This window comes from Chiloscyllium plagiosum, unplaced genomic scaffold (genome assembly GCF_037043375.1).
Source record: "Chiloscyllium plagiosum isolate Xiang-an unplaced genomic scaffold, Cpla_swu_hap1 HiC_scaffold_27, whole genome shotgun sequence".
In the NCBI taxonomy this organism is placed as follows: Eukaryota; Metazoa; Chordata; class Chondrichthyes; order Orectolobiformes; family Hemiscylliidae; genus Chiloscyllium; species Chiloscyllium plagiosum.
In genome coordinates, this window is record NW_028270165.1 from 69584584 (window position 1) to 69603502 (window position 18919).

Below are 18919 nucleotides of genomic sequence, written 5' to 3' on the forward strand. Positions count from 1 at the left end.
AGCAAATGAGCATGATGCCATTACTCAAAGTCATGTTTCAGTTATCACTTTACCTCATATTGTCTCTGTTTATACTACACCAGGCCATTAACATCTATCAACGCATCAGAAATTCTATAAGAACCTCCAACACTTGGTGGCGCTTACTAATTTTGTGGTTTTGCCGAACAAATAAATGCTCTGCAGCTTCTACATTGCTCAGTATTTGTCTGCGATGGTGTCCTCCTCAGATTCCTTCCTTAGTATTTTAAAACAGACTTCGAGCAGTTCAACCATGGATACGTGAACTCACTTTGTAAAAATCAAAAAGCAAAAAAAAGCATGAACTGAACAGATGAAAGATTCTTGAGATATTTAGAACAGCCTGTAAATAATGAGTGATGGTTTTAGGTCCGAAATGGGGGTCTCAGCATAGTTTTAATTCAAGAACTCCACGTGTGGTGAGAGTTGAAGGCAGACTTTGCAGCCAACTTATTGCCCTTTTATTTTTTTCGATTTGCAAATTTCCATTAGCAACGTTACAAATGGAAGATAAGAGTTTTTTTTTATTGGCAGAACTGCACCTGACGTGCACGTTCTAACTTAATTGCCCCTCTGGAGATTCCAAGTTAGAATAAATGAGGGACACATCGAATGTATGTCAGGGCTGCAGTCTGGAAATTCGGTAATCCCTTCAATCGCTGAAAAACAAAGATGCATGGGCCAGCGAATGGGCTGTTCTTTGCAATTTTCTATCCATTTCTCGCTCTTATTGGTGCACCCGGTAAGCAAGCTGTTCTAACTCAGCTATGTTTTTTATTCTTCATAAAAATTTGCTCTTTGCCTTCATGATCTGGCTGAATATCAGTAATATCCAATGTTTTTTCTATATAACGGACTTCAACCAGGTCCCCATATGTCTCAGTTGTCAGAGAGCAGAACTTGGAGCAGAGAAGTTTGCAGTGATTCCTATACTAACAAGTGTTTTAATCCAGCAATGGATATTGAGCAATGAACAACAATTTTGAAAGGTCTGAATTTGAGTCTGAGTCTCAGCATGGAAATTCGATGGATTAAGTCTCTTTCAGTGTCAGACTGCATGTGGCTGCTGTCTGGCGTTTGGAGATTGTTTGGTATCATCTATCTCACTCTTTCTTCATCTTCCATAGCAAATGTGTTAGCGATTATTATCTTATCTCAAGGATGCTGTGGTCTCTCCCGATGCATCACCTACTACCTGCTGGCGATAGCGGTCGCTGATTTCTTAGTTATCATCAGTGGATGTATCCTCAACAGGATTGGCCGCATCTATTTTAGCTACAGCGTGTTGTCCACCACCCCTGGCTGCAGCCTCAGTGCTGTGCTGATCTACGCCACGCGAGATTGCTCCGTCTGGCTGACAGTGGCTTTCACCTTCGATCGTTTTGTGGCCATCTGCTGCCAGAATTTGAAGACCAGATACTGCACAAAGAAAACTGCGTCACGAGTCATAGGGCTCATCTATGTCCTACTCTGCATGAAGAACGTCCCTTTCTACTTCATCTACAAGCCCATGTATATACTCGATGCAGTGCCCTGGTTCTGTGATATCAAGACGATATTCCACACTTCTCCCACTTGGCAGGTCTACCGATATTTAAACAACATACTAGTCCCCTTTCTTCCATTGTTTCTCATTGTGTTGTTCAACGCCCTCACTGTAAGACACATTGTAATGGCCAACAGAGCCCGCGAGAGACTCCGCAGAGCTGGAAACGATGGAGACTCAGAGATGGTGAACCGCAAGAGGTCCATTGTCCTGCTCTTTGCCATCTCTCTTAGTTTCCTCCTCTTGTGGGTTACTTATATCGTACGCTTTCTCCACAGAATGGTTACCGGTGAGGAGTACGTTGGCAAACGGAACTTCAATGACCCCAAGTACATCCTTCAAGAGACAACCAACATGCTCACCTTACTCAGCTCCTGCAACAACATCTTTATCTACATGGTATCACAGAAAATGTTCCGGGAAGAACTCAAGAAAATACTGATGCGTCCCTTCCAAATGTTAACTGCCAGCACTAAGTGGTAGAAAGAAACATGTGCAGAACATCTTGCCAGTACTTCCCTTTAGGTATGTAAAACCCTCTCCCAGAATCAGCCATTAGTGGTTTCAGGTCTGTGGGAGAACTGTACGTTGTTCCAATAGTTCCCTGTTGCCAGCTCAAAAGGATTTGAACATCCAGCTGTCCATTATGGATGCTTACTCAAGGATTGTACCTATTAGCTCAGCAAGTACGTAAAATATTCCATCCTTACTTCTTTAACATGAAAAGAGATTTCTCTCTGCAACCCTGGTCAATAATTATCCCTCGTGTCATAACAGTGAGGTCATGTTTCTCCTTATTCACCTCTGTCTTTTTTTTTAATTTGAATCTTACTGTGCTCATTCGTTGCTAATTTTGGATACAATGATTGTAAAGTCCACAGTTTCTTCAAAAGTATATAATTCGTCCTGCCACTCTTCTATCCTTCCCTCTTTCCTTCCTTCCTTCATTCTACCCTCCATTCCTTTCCATTACTCCGTATCAGTCTCATTGTCAACGAAACAGGCATATAAATCATAACTAGCTACTTTCCTACTTTGATGTATTTTTTTAAATAAGGGCGACTCGAACGCTCCAGTCGGCCCAACGATCGTGCACATTAACAGAATCAAGATTCATTGTAAAATCAGACAAAGTGATGTGGTACGAGGAATCAGCCATGGTTTGGCGGAATAGGAAAAAAAGGCTCAAAAAGCAGACACGAAACATAAACGATCATACATATGAGTATGTTCTGCTAATATGCTAACGGAGTCATAACTGTTCAACAGTGATAAACACAGGTATAAGAATAAATCATTCTTGAAAAGTTGTTTTTAATGATGTTTCTGTTTCTTTTGATAGCGAACATTTAAATTGATCTTGAAGAGATGAGAGTATTTGTCATTCTAACTGACCATTCGTTCTTAGGTTTAACGGAATTGATGCATTTTTCCTTTCTGAAATATATTTCCGTTTGTAAAAGTTTATCAATGTGTCGCTTAAACAGGCCGGTTTACTAATGCCTCCTTAAAAATTACATTCAAAGATTGGAAACTCATCTGTCACGTTTTGGAACGTTTTGGAACATTTCCAACTGTTAGTGAGTTTTGAGAAGACTTGTAGCTCAGGCTGAGGTGTCGGGATGTGGGTTTTCTCGCTGAGCTGGAAGATCAGTTTTCAGACGTTTTGTCACCATACTAGGTTACATCATCAGTGAGCGTCCGGATGAAGCACTGGTGGTGTGGCCCACTTTCTATTTAAGTGATTAGGTTTCCTTGAGTTGGTGATGTCATTTCCTGTTCTCTTTCTCAATGGGTGCCAAATGGATCCAAGTTAATGTGTTTGATGATAGAATTGCAGTTGGAATGCCATGCTTCTAGGAATATTCGTATGTGTCTCTGTTTGGCTTTTTTCTAGAATGGATATGTTGCCCCAGTCGAAGGGATGCCTTTCCTCATCTATATATACGGATATTAGTCAGAGTGGATCATGTCTTTTTGTGGCTAGTTGTTGTTCATGTATCCTGCTGGCCAGTTCTCTGACTGTTTGGCCAATGTAGCGCTTGTTACAGTTCTTGCAAGGTATTTTGTAAATTACATTAGTTCTGCGTTTTGCCTGTATAAGCTCTTTCAAGTTCATTAGCTCCTGTTTTAGTATGTTCGTGGGTTTGTGGGCTATCATGATATCAAGAGGTCTGACTAGTAATGGCAGTCATTTCTGAGGTGTCTTTAATGTAGGGGAGAGTGGCTCTGGTTTCTGGACGTGTTTTGTCTGCTTGTTTGGGTTTGTTTCTGAGAAACTGGGGGGCTGTGTTCATTGGGTACCCTTTCTTAATTCCTGCATTGGTGATTTTCCTTTGCTCTTCGTAGATCCTCTGTGCTGCCGTGTCTTGTCGCTTGTTGCAATAATGTTCAAATGCAGTTTAATTTTTGAGTGTTGCGATGATTGCTTCTGTAGTTCATTAGTTTGTCCGTATCTGTTATTTGCCTGTAGAGACTGGTTTGAAGTTCACCATTGTCATTTAAAAATACCTTGTAATAAATGCAATAAACACTAGATTGGTCAAGCTAGCATAACAGTGGTGTACAGGATACATGAACGCCATGGTCACTTTGAATATGGCTGTGTGTCTTTTTGCCTGTGTGTAAATGTGGTTCACTTCCTCATTATTCCGAATCCCAACTATGCTCATTTTAGTTGCAATTAAATTCTAAATAAGATGCATGAATTTTATCGGGTCTGAGATCGGGTAGGCTGGAAGAAAATGTTCCCCTTATTAAACTGGTCGACAACAGGAGGCACAGTTCTAAGGTAAGAAGGGATTTGAGGAAACAAAATCTCTCAAAGGGCATTGGTTATGCGAAACCCATTGCCTAACATAATAGAGGCAAGAAATTGCAAAACGTTTAAGATGTGTTTGCATGCGTGTTGAAACGCCACCGCATGTGACACAATTAGTCAGAATGGTGAAAATTGGATTCAACAGTTAAGTGTTTGATGTCTGGCGTGGAAGTGATGGATTGGAGCATTTTTTTCATCTTGATGTCAAGACTGTTTGGCTTAGTGGCAGGAGAAAGCATCATTTTCGACCAAATTTAACGATGGGCCTTTAGAAGTGACATTGCCTGAGCTACGTTACCCCACGATCAACAGCCTGAGTGCAACCATTGACAAAAAACTAAAATGTATTCTCCATTGAAACAGCAGATCAAAGGCTAGAAATACTGCAGCGAGTAATTTATATCCTGATTCGAGAATCACGATGAATTTTCAGCAAGTCACAAGAGTATGATGAAGTATTCTCCACCTTCCCAGATAGCTCACAAAGCATACATTGAAGCTATACTGCAGTCAGAGCAAAGCAGACCGGATAATTATTGTGGCATCCACCATCACTCTCAAAAGTTCTAATACAATTTCTGCCTGTGTGGCTTGGTTGGAGACACAAAGTTTTCTATTTTGTTCATTTTTGCAGGAGTGGTTGCATTGGGCTCGTTGTGTTCTATGCTGGCTTTTTGCACACTGTTAATCACGATTCATATACTGATAATTAATATGTATATGATAACGTCACCAACAAATGAATTAAATGAACGAACCTGATTCCCTAATTTATAGAATACCTAGGCACGTGAGCGAAAAGACGAGTAGAGGCAATTTCAGGTTAGTAGTAAGACGTCCAGGCAGCATCTCCCATCAGAAACGCCAGTTGATACATATATCACAAGTGGATTTGGAATAACAGCCTAACCATTCGTTGCCAACAGTCTGTTTTAAGATAATGGAATTACTCATTTGTCAATGTTACAAACTGAAGTTTCATAGATGTGTGTTAATCTGTTCATTGAACTGCGTTTGAGCTGCATGATGCAATTTAGCTTCTCCCTGGGAACTCTCAGTTAGAATAAATGAGAGGCAAGTTGAATCTGTTGCATAACTGAATTGTGCAGCATGGAGAATGTCCTGAGGAAGACATAATACAAGACTAGTGAGTAAGGAAGTTGCAGAATATGTGATCTCGACAGTTAAAATCACAGCAGAGTGATTAATATAAGACCGAAAAAACTGAAAAAGTGCAGTTATTTTGAGATATCAGATGGGAACAGCATACGAGTTATTAATCTATGTGGTCTTTCACAAATTAAACAATGACGTTAATAAAGCTGAGTGATTACCAGACCAATGCTCATATAATCAGGGAGCATAGATTTTTCAAGGAGAACAGGTCTGGCTATGAATACGCAATGTGTCACACTATTTTATTTATCTAATAATTTGGATAGGTCCACTACTGGAATTGAAAAATTGACTTGAGAACAGCGTTGGTAGAGGAAGGCTCTGACTGCAAGGTACCTGATATTGACAAATTTGTAATTCAACATGAAACACTGAACTATTACCAAATAATTTATGTATTTGGAGGCTGGAGATAACACAAGTTCAGACGAGGAGGGTTTCCATGTCAGATTGGCTGAAGTAGCTGCTCATCATTGAACTCAATTGAGCAACATCCGTCTGATAAAATTACATGTGATATGAAGTATAGATATTGCAACTTACATTTTACGAGTAAACCTACTGTTTCTCACAGCAAACTTGATGTCAATTATAACACTATCCCGCAGACCATGCGGTCTCTCCAGGTAAGTAACCTACTATCTCGTGGCAGTAACCGTGTCTGTTTTCTTTTGTCATCATCACTGGGTGCATCCTCAATCGGATCAGCCACGTCTACTTTGCTTACAGAGTAATCTCCACTACCTCTGTACGCAGGCAGAGCATAATCCTGGTGCGCTGCAATCGAGAGAGCTCAGTATGTCTGTCTGTAGCCTTCACTGTCGAAACTTTTGTGTCCATTTGCAGCTCATGCCTGAAGAGCAGATACTGCATCGAGAAAATTACATCGCTGGACATTGGACTGGTCTATATCCTGAGCTGTGTCAAAAACGTCCCTATATGTTCTGGATAGCGCATTCTGTTTGTGTGACATCAAATTCAACTTTTATACTTTACACACCAGGCAGACCTATGATTAGATGGAATGCATTTTAAACCCCCTTTCTACTCTATCTGCTTAACCTGCTGCTTACTCTCTTGATTGTATGACATACCTAGCCGCCAGCAAAGCCCGCAAGATATTTGAAAATGTTGTGTGTGGCACGGATAAAATGTCGCAGGAGATCCATCACCCTGCTCTTACCATCTCAGTCAGCTTCCTACTGCTGTTAGTCACTGAATTGGGATATTTCCTTCTCCTTCGGTGTAAAGGTGATATAGACTTCAACTGCCTGGATTTCCAAAATGTAGACTGCATCCTGAAAGAGATAAATGACATGTTCCAGCGACTTTATCCCCACAACAACATATTCATCTACGCAGTATCTCAGAATACGTTCCACGACGAGCTCAAAATACTGATGTATCACTTCACCACACTCAGCAAATTTTTAGTGAAACTTCACACACTGCTTAGTTTCATGCCTGTGTCTCAAAGTGCAGCACTTACTTTTCATTCAGGAAATGGTCAGTTTAAGCTACCTACCCACCTTCCTTCCTTCCTTCCTTTATTCTTTCCTTCTTTCCTTCCTTCCTAATTGTTCATGACCGTACTTCACGATGTCTCAAGTAACCTTTCCTCGAATCGGGTGTATGGTTTCCCTTGAAGTGTAAAATTCCCAAATTTGTTCAATCCCGGAAGATCATCCAGTTCCTCACTGTTTGGTAATACATTGTAAACACCTGTCTCCCCTTTGAAACCCAAAATGCGTTTTTGCTTAACATAGACAATGATGTAGAATTACCTACTTTCCTTTAAAATATCGTAATCGTCGAGACAATCTGCGTCACAACGTAATTTTTAAAAATGAACTACTTTCATTAAAGACATGTGATATATTGGATAATAGACAGTCTCCAGCCAGACGTTTACAAAAGCCCATATACTCCCATAACTACCTGTACTACACCTCCTCCCACTCAGTATCGTGCAAGAACTCCATTCCATTCTCCCAATTCCTCTGCCCCCACAGCATCTGCCCGGATGAAGAGACATTCCACTGCCAAGCATTGCAGATGTCCACCTATTTTGAAAAAACTCGCTTTTCCTGCTTCTGTCATCCAGACATTCTTCCGCCGCACCTCCTCCTTTCCCCGCTCCACTGCTCTAAATCCCACCCTAAATGCAATGAACATAGCGTTCCCCATGTTCTGACCTTCCACCCCTCCAGTCTCCACATTCAAAATATCACACGTACGCATTTCCACCAGCTCCAGTTTGACCCAGCACCAAAATCAACTTCCCCTCCCCACCCCTCTCTGACTTCTATAAATCTGTCCCATTTGCCAAAGGCTGGTTTGCGTTACCATCCCCAATAACACTCAGGTACCTTTCCCTGACTTCAGAAAATTTGCAAAACCTGTTAGCACACCCCCATTCGCCTCCATCCAGCGCTTCAAACAGTCCTTCCAATTAAGTCAAAAGTACAGCTGCCTCTTCTCCACACCACATTACATTATCCAGTGTTCACGGTGTGGTCTACTCTACAACGGGAAGAGTCCAAATATAAACTCAGTGCACATTTCGCCGAGCATGTCGACCTGACCTCCCAGTTACTGCCCATTTTAATTCCCCTTCACACTCCCTTCCCATATGACCATCCTTGGCCTCCTCCACTGCCGCACCAAATCTGAACGCAAGTTGGAAGAACAATAGATCATTTTCTGCATATCCAGGGAATGAACAAAATAGTAAAGCTGCAGTGATAAGAAGGAGCAATCTTGTTTGAAATGTTAAGTGATCGACGTTTAAATTCATTGTATAGAACGCACAAAATGTCAACAACTAATGCAGAAAATAAGACAACTCAAAAACTCGTACACACAAAAACCACTTATTTAGAGATACACAAACGTTAGACATACAACCACATGCACACATATTCATGTAAAGTCAGAGGTATCTGCGCTACGAGACTCACAGCTTTTATAAAACACATACTGCTATGGATTTGAAAGCATGTACGTACTTTTAAGAGAATGAATGTTGTTTTGCACTGGGAGCTTAAAAGCGCATGACATCTGACTAGATAGTACTCTCAGAGTGCACTGTAAATTTGAAAAAAATGCAACATTTGGCAGTGAAACTGATGCATGATTTTTTTAGAACAATTTGAATTTGACCAATATGCTTTAATTATGCCTCAGGATACAAAGACACAATCGATTTTGAATTTATTGATTTGCCAATATCGAACCAATGAGACAATCCGATGTTGGGTGGATAAAATTGGCAATTTGACAGTTTGAAATTTAGACACATAGCAACTGTCATCGACATACACAGCCAGCTAAAACACTAGCTATCAAAAGCACCTTTTACATATGAAACATTTTTGCCATCAAAGACAGTAGATGACCCAGGGCGATCTCCCACATGAAGAAGTAGGACAGCGGAGATGACAGCCGCTGTGTGATTTTGAGATTAAGTTGATGTAATTTTAGAACGGTTGAATTGGGGCAGCATATTGTTATCGAGTTGCATGGAGATAACAATCCTTAAAGAGAAAGAACGCTTCGTGATACAAATAGTTGTTGTTTATTGTTTACTTTTAGAGTTAAACAATGCATTGGCAATCTTTCTTCAAATAGAGGAATTTAAGAATTCTCCATTAGTCATACTTTTACAAACTACGAGACAAGGTAAGGTCTTCTGGGTGTTTGGTTTAATTAGCAGAAGGGTTTACCGCCGTGTCGTAAGAATACATTTACATCAAAATTCCTTCACAGAGAGTCAGGTTGGCATAACATTTAAGCCCTGACACAGACGGGAAACGAACTGAGGAAATAGACAGACACTGAGAAAAGAAACAGCTAAGAAGAAGAAAAAACTGCAGAAAAAGTCTCAAAAACTATCAGATAAATTAACTAGTCATCTTTTGAGTGTCATTTTATTTCGTATTCAAATCAAATTTGCTCGTAAAACATTCAAAGCAGATCTCCATCAAAAGCAAATCAAGAGATGAAGAAAAGTAAACTTTAATCTGAAGTTAAAACTAAAGTTAAGCAACCAATACTCCCCTTTCCAGCAAAGGTTCATTCATGATGAGAAACGTGAATTATCCAAAGTAAAAGAAATATGTACAACACCTATCGGGGCAAGCCAAAATACACATTTGCTTAAATATCTTGCACTTCCACTCACAGCTTTCAAATGCCTCCACAAATAACCTCGAAGATCATATTTGCACAATAATTATTCATGAAAAATAATATAATTATTCTAAAGAGCACTGAATACACTAGATAGTATTGTAACCACATTATAAAGTTATCTTGTCAAATATCTAACCGATCAATATTTTCTTCATGTTTCATCACAGCATAAAATTTTGAACAACATCGTTTTCTTTGCAACATAAATCCAGATCTACGAGTTGCCACAATATCATCTGATGTCATTTAATACGACAATATCCATTGTAAATTCTTTGAAATTGCTTATACTCCGAGAGAGTTGAAAGCTGGGAAGAAAATATGGCTCATGGAAGGGAAGAAATTAATTTCATGCAAATTTACAAAACAAAAGGTAAAGAACGTATTGCAGATCCATTTCCTACCTGGTGCACCAATAAAGGTGAAAATACGATCAGAATTGTAAATAAGAGCCCATTGCCTCCTCCACACATTTTTGAGGCGTGATTTCTGAAGCTTCAGACCTTAACTCAGTGACAGATTCAAATCAGTCGTAAGTTTTTTCAGATAGTCAATTTTCGATCCAAACCGCTAATCACCTTCAATCCCATGATTCCGTATTTTGTGTAATACCCTACCGTGGGAAATCTTCTCAAACGGCTTCATGAAATCCATATGCATCACAACACATCAACTGCTTTACCCTCATCCACCTGCTTAGTCACCTTCAAACTCAATAAAGTCTGTGAGACACGACCTACCCTTCACAAAACCGTTTTGACTATCCCTAATCAACTTAGTTCTATCGAGGAGATTATAAATCCGATCTGTTCTGCCTTTTCCAACACTTTATCTGCAATTGAAGTAAGGTTCACTGGTCTGTAATTACCAGGGTTGCCTCCACGCTCCTTTTTGAATAAGGGAACAACATGTGCTTTCTTCCAGTCTTCTGGCACGATTCCTGTAGACAATGATAACATAAAGATCCAAGCCAAAGGCTCGTCAATCCCCTCCCTGGCATCCCAGAAAATCCTTGGATAAAATCCATCCGGCACAAGGGGCTTCTCTATTTTCACAGTTTCCAGAATTGCTCACACCTCTTCTTTGTGAACATCAATCTCATCTAGTCTAGTAGTGTATGATACAATATTGTCCTCCACATCACTATCTTTTCTTCCAGTGTGAATACTAATGAAATATATTAATTTAGCGTTATCCCTATCGACTCTGACACGGCACACAATTTCCCACTGCTATCCTAGATTGGACCTAAACTTTATCTGGTCATTCTTTAATTCCTAATGTACCTAGTGAAAGCCTTAGGAATTTCCTTGATACTACCCGTCGATGAGTTCTCATGCCCCCTCGTGGCTCTTCTTCGCTCTATCTTTAGGTCTTTCCTGTCTAAATTGTAAGTCGCAAGCGCCCCAACTGTGCCTTAAAGTCTCATCCTGACATGAGTATTCATCTTCCTCTTGACAAAAGCTTCAATTTCGTTGATATACCATGTCTCCCACGTACGACAACTTCCTCCCTACGTGACAAGTGCATAGCTATCAAGAACACACAGTAGTTATTCCTTGAATAAGCTCTACATTTCAATTGTGCCCATCTCCGGAAATTTCCTTCCCCATCCTATGCATCCTAAATCTTGCCTAATCGTATCACATTTGCCTTTCCCCCAGCTACAACTCTTGCCCTGTAGTATATACCGATACTTTTTCATTGCTTAGCAAACATAATCAAATTGTGGTCATTATCACCAAAGTGCTCACGTACCTCCAAATCAAACATCTGGACGACTTCATTACTCAGTACCAATTCCAATATGTTCGCGCTCCTTGTATACCTCTCTACATACTGCATCAGGAAACCCTCCTGCACATATTGAACAAAAACTGACCCATCTAAAATAGTCGAACTGCGGTATTTCCAAACAATATTTGGAAAGTTAAAGTCCTCCGTAATAATTAACCTTTTACCCTCGTTCCTAACCAGAATGATCTTTGCTATCCTTGCCACTTCATCTCTGGAACTATTGGGAGCCTATAGAATACTCCAAACTGGGTGACGTCTCTTTTCCTGTTTCTAACATCAGCCTATACTACCTCAGTCGAGGAATCTTCAAACGACCTTTCTGCCACAGCAATACTGTCCATGATTAACAATGCCACACTCCCCATCCACCTCTTTTACCACCTTCTCTGTTCTTACTGAAACGTCCAAATCCTGGAGCCTGCAACAACTATTCTTGGCCTTGCTCTACCTATGTCTCCGAAATGGTCACAGCATCCAAATCCCAGGCACCAAACCATGCTGCAAGTTCACCCACCTTATTCTGGATGCTACTGGTGTTGGAATAGACACTTTTCGAACCAATTTAATGCTTGCCAGTGCCCTCTTGCGACTTTGAAATCTTATTTCTGATCTCACCACTGTCAACCACTGTACACTGGAACTACAAGTTTGATTCCCATGCCTCTGCTGATTTAGTTTAAACCCTCCCGAAGACCATGAGCAAATTCCCGCCACGCCCCAACCCCTTCACAGATATTGGTACCTCTCTGATTTAGGTGAAACCATCCTGTTTGTAAAGGCCTCACCTACCCGAGACAACTCTGTATGTTCTCGCTCGAACCCTGCACCTTAGTTCCCTGAATTTCTGTCTTAAATCCCCACCACTCTTCCCACCTGTGTGGTTGGTGCCTTGTGGACCATGACTTGGGGCTGCTCCCCAACACCCTCAAGGGTCCCTAAAACACAATCAGACACGTCACGAACTGTGGCACCAGGGAAGCAACACACCGGCTGTTATTACCTCTCATTCCCACAGAATCTCCTATTAACCCCCAACTATGGATTCCTAAATGACGAATGTTCCGCTCCTCTCCCCATTTTCCTTGTGAGTAACAAGAACAGACTCTGTGCAAGAGACCTGTGCTCCATTGCTCACGCTTGGAAATTTCCCTCCCCCACACCCACACCTAAAACAGTACGCAAAATGGTATACTTGTTGTTGAGTGGATCGGCCACTATTAATCCCTGCACTGTCGGCCAGTTCCCTTTCAATCAACTGACGGTAACCCATCTACCTTCTTCTTGTACCTGATATGCAGCTACCTTCCTGTAACTACTCTCGATAACCCACTCTGTCTCCTGAATGTTCCGAAGTTCATCCAGCTCCAGCTTCAGTTCCCCAACGCGGGTTTCGAGGAGATGGAGTTAGGTGACTTCTGGCAGATTAAGTCAGTATGGAAACTGATGATGACCCTTAACTTTCACATTCTGCAAGAGGAACATTCAACCTCCCTAACCTCCATTCCCACTATTCTAAATACTGTAAATGTCAAACGGCTGAAGTAACCTAGATGTAGAACACATACAACGCATTTAGGATATTTTCTTAGAACGGCTTGTTGTGTATTAGATTGGAAAGTAGGCTTCAGTGGACGTGGCAATGTAAAACTAAATGGGACGAAATAATTATCTCATAATGAAGAAACCTCTGAAGGATCATTGAACAAACGTCGGTTGAACGTTACATTCGGTTTGAGAGCTACTGCCACTTCACCTTAAACATATTTTGCTAGTTTCATGGCATGACGGCACGATCTGATCACGAATGCATCGAATTCTAATTGTGGAGTTTTGATTGGGATCTGCTGTGTGTTTGCAACGTCGTGTGTTTCACAAGATTTCATTGTCAGAGTTCAGGGTAGTGCCAAATATTACTTTGTTAATTTTCGCTTTTCTATTAAATATGGAGTAAAAACCAATTCGTGATTCTATCATTCATGCTCCAATTCTCTACAATGAACCAAATCGTGAATTGTAGAGCATGCCAAAGATGCAGGCTATATCAGAACTGGTGTGATTTTTTTGTGTTCAAGCTTTATTTTTATGTGCTATCAATTTCGTCGTTAACAGTTTTACTAACAATTGAATGTTGCACTATTTCCTGTAGCTGCAATAACCATGTGGCAGTTACATCAACAGTCAGAATTACGTTCATTTAGATCAGTATAATCATCTTAACATCTTCACTGCATCATTACTCTTGTAAGAGACTTTAAAGCAAAGATTGGAAGAATGGAGTTTTACTGGGAACAAAAACCCAATCGGCCGTGAACTAATGATGAGGATGGAGTACGGAATTATTTTGATTAATACGTCCTGTGTCTATCTGTCTTTCCCGCCAGAAAAGTTCAGTCAATGCGGAGTCACAAATCCCTGTTTCAATTCACTGTTAATCTAATAAATGACAGAAATGAACAAGAAGAAGCAATCTCTGCACTAAGAAGTTCAAAACACAGTGAAAATAGCAAATGAAATCTGTGGGCTGAAAAAATGCCAACATGAAGGAGAGGGGAAGGATTGGGCGGCTCTTGGTTACTGTTCAATGAGGTGGTGCAAAAACTTATGACTATATGTTGTGAAATCTGTCCACATGCTGCATCTGTTAAACGGCTGAGGAACATATGAAGCGGAAGTTTGGTTGGAGAAAAGCATAAATTATGGAAAACGAGAATGTCAGGGTATACAGTGAAATTTCAAATTATTAAACCCTAACCTATGTTTTTACAGTAGATTGATGATAGGAAGTTTCATTCATTACAGTCTGACTGTTTGATCCATCTAAATTAAAGTTAAAAGTGAGAGGATAAAGTGGGCGGCACGGTGGCACAGTGGTTAGTACTGCTGCCTGAGGCCCGGGTTCAATTCCCGCCTCAGGCGACTGACTGTGTGGAGTTTGCACGTTCTCCCTATATCTGCGTGGGTTTCCTCCGGGTGCTCCGGTTTCCTCCCACCGTCCAAAGATGTGCAGGCCAGGTGAATTGTTTTTTTGTGGGGTTTTTAAGGGTTTTTTTGTGCCCATTTACTTTTCAATTGATGACCGTTTCCTTTGGACATTTACCACTGAATCATTTTATCCTCTCACTTTTAACTTTAATTTAGATGGATCAAACAGTCAGACTGTAATGAATGAAACTTCCTATCATCTATCTACTGTAAAATCACATTGGCTTGTTTGCAAACAAGCAGGCGCATTCGGCCGATCAGAAGGCGTACTTTTGAATAGACAAAATGTACCTCTGCCTTTTTTTGCTAACAAAGAGCGTAACGACGTTTGCCTGCTCAGATGGAAGCCCTTCACGTCAAGTGCAATGCTAGCCTGTAAATTTTCTCAACAACCTGTTCAGACATGTGATTGTACATTTTCTAGAAGACGTCAAATTTCCTGACTTAGATTTCCTGATATTATCATCGCATTGTTACAGCTGCTTTCATTATATTCTAATCAACCTGCTTGGAGTTACTACGCACATCCGGACCTGACCCGGGAACCCTGTGACAAACGTTGTTTCAGCGAGCACCTGACGCTCACGCTGCTTTGCAGTTGACCAGTCTGCGATCTGACTGATACCTCGTGTTAACCAATGACTTCCTGGAAGGGCAAACAAGAACTCCAAGCTCAGTCAGATCATTCTCATTCTGTAGAGGAAACATCATTGTCCTGTTAGTACCATCGCAAAATTTTAGAAATATTCTTTACTTTACTCTTGAAGGCATCAAGGATGTAGACACTCAAGCAAATAGCTAGTGATAATCAAACTTACAAACATTGATTTATAAGACTGGTGCATTAATCGCTGAGCTAGGGAACCTGAAATACACAGGCGTTTGTCATCAGGGCAATTCTGTTCAGTATAACATAACCAGATACTGTGACAACCCACAAAATGAATTGTCTGGCCAAGAATGGTAATACCCAACATTCGAACCGTACCATTCGTACAGTGTGAAGCAGGCTGTTCAGCTCGGCGAATGCATATTGACGCTCAGAAGAACATTCCACCAATATCTCAGCTTTTATCTTAACACTGCATCCTAAGTAAGCATGCACAGGCCTGGACTGCCCATAGAGACAGTCGCTTGATTGTGAAATCGAACCCAGTTTAGTAGCAGTGTGATGTGGCCGGCTCACCACTGAGCCATCGTTCAATACAGCTCATGCCATTATCAGGAGATATCCAGTTTTAGAGAAATCTGTAACCACAGAGCGTATGGTTTGAGGGATAAACCAATATTTATTGGCAACCTCTTACTGCCCTGGAGAAAGTGTTGTTAAGCTGAATTCATGACTGCTGCTATCTTTGTAGTGTTGGGACTCTGGAATGGTTTACAAAAGCTGGTTCCAACAATACACTGAATTAATGTTGATGTAGTTACTACAAATCAGTTTAGTGAATGAAATTTCAAGCACCTATTGGACAAGGGTTTACATATAAAACGTTGCTTTGCTTTGACTTACTGAACAATGTCCTTCTTTCTGCCTGAGCAAACTATACTTACTGATTCATAATCGTCAGATGGGCGAGAGAATGGAACCTGCAGCCTCGAAACTTTTCATTTATTTAATGTTAACTTGATTACCATTCCCTGTAAAAACAAAGTGAGTCGAGGGGAATCCTGTTAACAAATGCTCAATGTCAGCAGGGTTTGAAAAACAGGGTTTAATGTTATCGCTCAGATGAGAAACGGATGTGATGTAGAAAAGCACATAAGCATTTTAAGCACTTACTCATCTATTTTATTGCCATTTATCTCCAAAGCTATTGCAGTAAGTTGCTACAGAAATCAGATCGCAGGACCATTTTCATTCCCACTGTAATATCGTTTTCCATCTTCCACACCTTCCATTCGTTTGTCCTGTCCAAAGATTAATATCTGAAGCCAAATGACAGCTTTAGGTGATTAGAAAATGTGCTTTTGTTCAAGCATTTGCAAACATATGTGTCAAAATGCTTTGACATTAAAGTATCGAAAGTGCAATTAAATTGGCGTTGGCTCTCTTAAGCACATTAGACCAACCCTCTGTTTGACAATTACTGAGGATTGCAGTTACAGCCCAATGCCAATTCAAATGTAAATAATGTATTCACCTCGCAGTTGACGGCACTGATGAAGAAATGACATAGACCTCACAGGCTGTGATCGAGCCAAAAGGAGGACGTTTGGGAGAAGGCTCATGCGTGTGCGTAGATGTGTGTATTTGCATATGTGTGTGGGTGTGTGTTTCAGAGAACTGCTCACATGTCTGTGGACATAGAAGTCAGGCACTTCGATTGAATGTGTGACATAATGTATTGCTGCTGTTTGCACAAAGGCATGTTGCAAATCTTCTGAATTAGTCTCCCAAGAAGGAACAAATACTTTCATGAGCAATATGTGCCTAGTCCTCACGCCACTCTACCCCCGCCACAGTCGAATTACTAATGGTAATGCAAGTGCAAAGTAAATGTGATCCAGTGTGTTGAGCGGAAGGAACTGAATGGAGAGATGAGAAGGAAAGGCATTGGAGTCGTTCATTTGCAAAATAACAGGAAACAGAATAGCACAGAGATATTTCTGAGTGTTATTCTTACCATATTGGCATCCTGAACTTACATAGCGATATAAATCTGCAAATGTAACTAAACATTTGTTACTGAGATCCGTTTTTATTACTACAAGAATTTGGTCTGTGATTCTCCATGTAGAGATGAATTGTTATGTTCCGCAGTGTGAGACCGCCCCCTGGTTACCTCTAATTGGAAGTCTGAGAGTGAGTTTTTGTACGGGCCATGCCATCTGTCTGCATCAGCGTGGGTCTCATTGCACAGAAATACACAGCACAGTCAGAGACGAAGGCCTTGTTGATCGTTAAATTGGTTTTCTTTGTAGTTTTCTCAAATGTCAAAGAAAAACGATCAGACAATTCAGGATTCCTGTTTACAATCCCAGCTGTAATCATGTAAAGTATATATTGCGGAGGCTGTCCTGCGGGTTGACTGTACCAGAAAACATAAGGATTAAGATCACTTGTCTTAAAGTTGCATGTGAGTATAACATTATTTCCTTCCTCAACCGTCATTTCAGGAACGGGTTGTTCCACTGTGTCTTCACAACTGTATTCTAAGAAAAATAATAACATTATCTGAAGTCATGATCAGTACAGTCATTGTTTTAATAATAATAATGTCCCGACTACAAATAACTTGGCTGGGGTTGAATGGAAAGAAGGACTTACTGAGAAATGAGACAATGATGAAGAGTCGTGCAAGGTAGTTCTTCATTGTGCTGTCTGGGTTTGTAATTCTGCAGACTGCAAAACCCTCTATCCTAGATCCACTTTCAAAGTTTCTCCAGTCGATCACCAGCATCAATGGTTGCAACAATTTCCGAAATACCACAGGGCGGAAAGGTGGGTAAGAGTCAGAACAAACGGAAGTTGAAGGCAGGACTGCGGTGACATGGCGATGAGTGAACTCATTGCTCCATTTGAGAACAGAAAATACGTGTCATTGCTCGGATTTACATATGGAAATTCTGAATGTTGAGATATCTGTGACTACCCTGCCCCTTCAGTCACAAGTTAAGTGAGATACAAGTTGATGGGTAGGGGATTTCAAAAAGTCGAATTATTGGAGATATACAATGCAGCATTTGGTCAATCAGAAAACGAAGCTGCATCCGCTCTTCAAAAAGACTACTTATTTAATTCCAAACCTTTCATCCTTTTGTTGTTTTATCGCTGTGTAGATTTAATTCTTTTTCAAAGTGCCCTTGCAATACATGTAAAAAGTTTGCATAGAATCGAATTCTACCATTCATTCACTGCAGAAACAAAAATTTGAGCAGAGTTCAATGAGAAAAGTAAAGTAGGTTGCTTTTGTGCTAATTCTTTTTTTCCCCATCTGTTTGAAAATCTTACTACTGAAAACAGTTGGCAAGGTGTATTTTATCAAACCTGTTTTTAGTTTTGTCGAACTATGGTATTTCCTGTTATTACCAGTTTGCCTCCTTCATTCTGATTTCTCTTGTTCGAATTCTTCTTTTGCTTGTATTTTCTTTTTTGTTTTTACTTTTCTTCCTTTTGCAACAGCATTCTTGGTGATGGCAAGAGCATTTCAACCAAGGGAATGCAACAACGAGATTTCCTTCTGATCGAGAAACAGGTTCTGAGGATACTGCGGCACCAGCAAAGATAGCAAAAAAGAGACAACTCACCTCGGGTCCCCATATTGACCCCTGGTCCAGAATCGCAGATTGCCCTGAAGATCCAGGCTCTGCCAAGACTTGGGCGCCTGGTGGAAGTAACAGTAACGTTACAACGCTCCAGCATCAGCAGCAGGCATGGA

At 40.7% G+C, this 18919-nt stretch overlaps 1 protein-coding gene across 1 annotated transcript; it reads left to right on the plus strand.

Annotated features, from left to right (window-relative positions):
- Positions 1-1036: 1036 nt before the first annotated feature.
- LOC148144542 (putative G protein-coupled receptor 139) lies at positions 1037-2050 on the plus strand. The gene has a single exon (XM_087975392.1). The coding sequence runs from the start codon at positions 1037-1039 to the stop codon at positions 2048-2050; it is 1014 nt and encodes a 337-aa protein (XP_087831518.1).
- The last annotated feature ends 16869 nt before the right edge of the window (positions 2051-18919 follow it).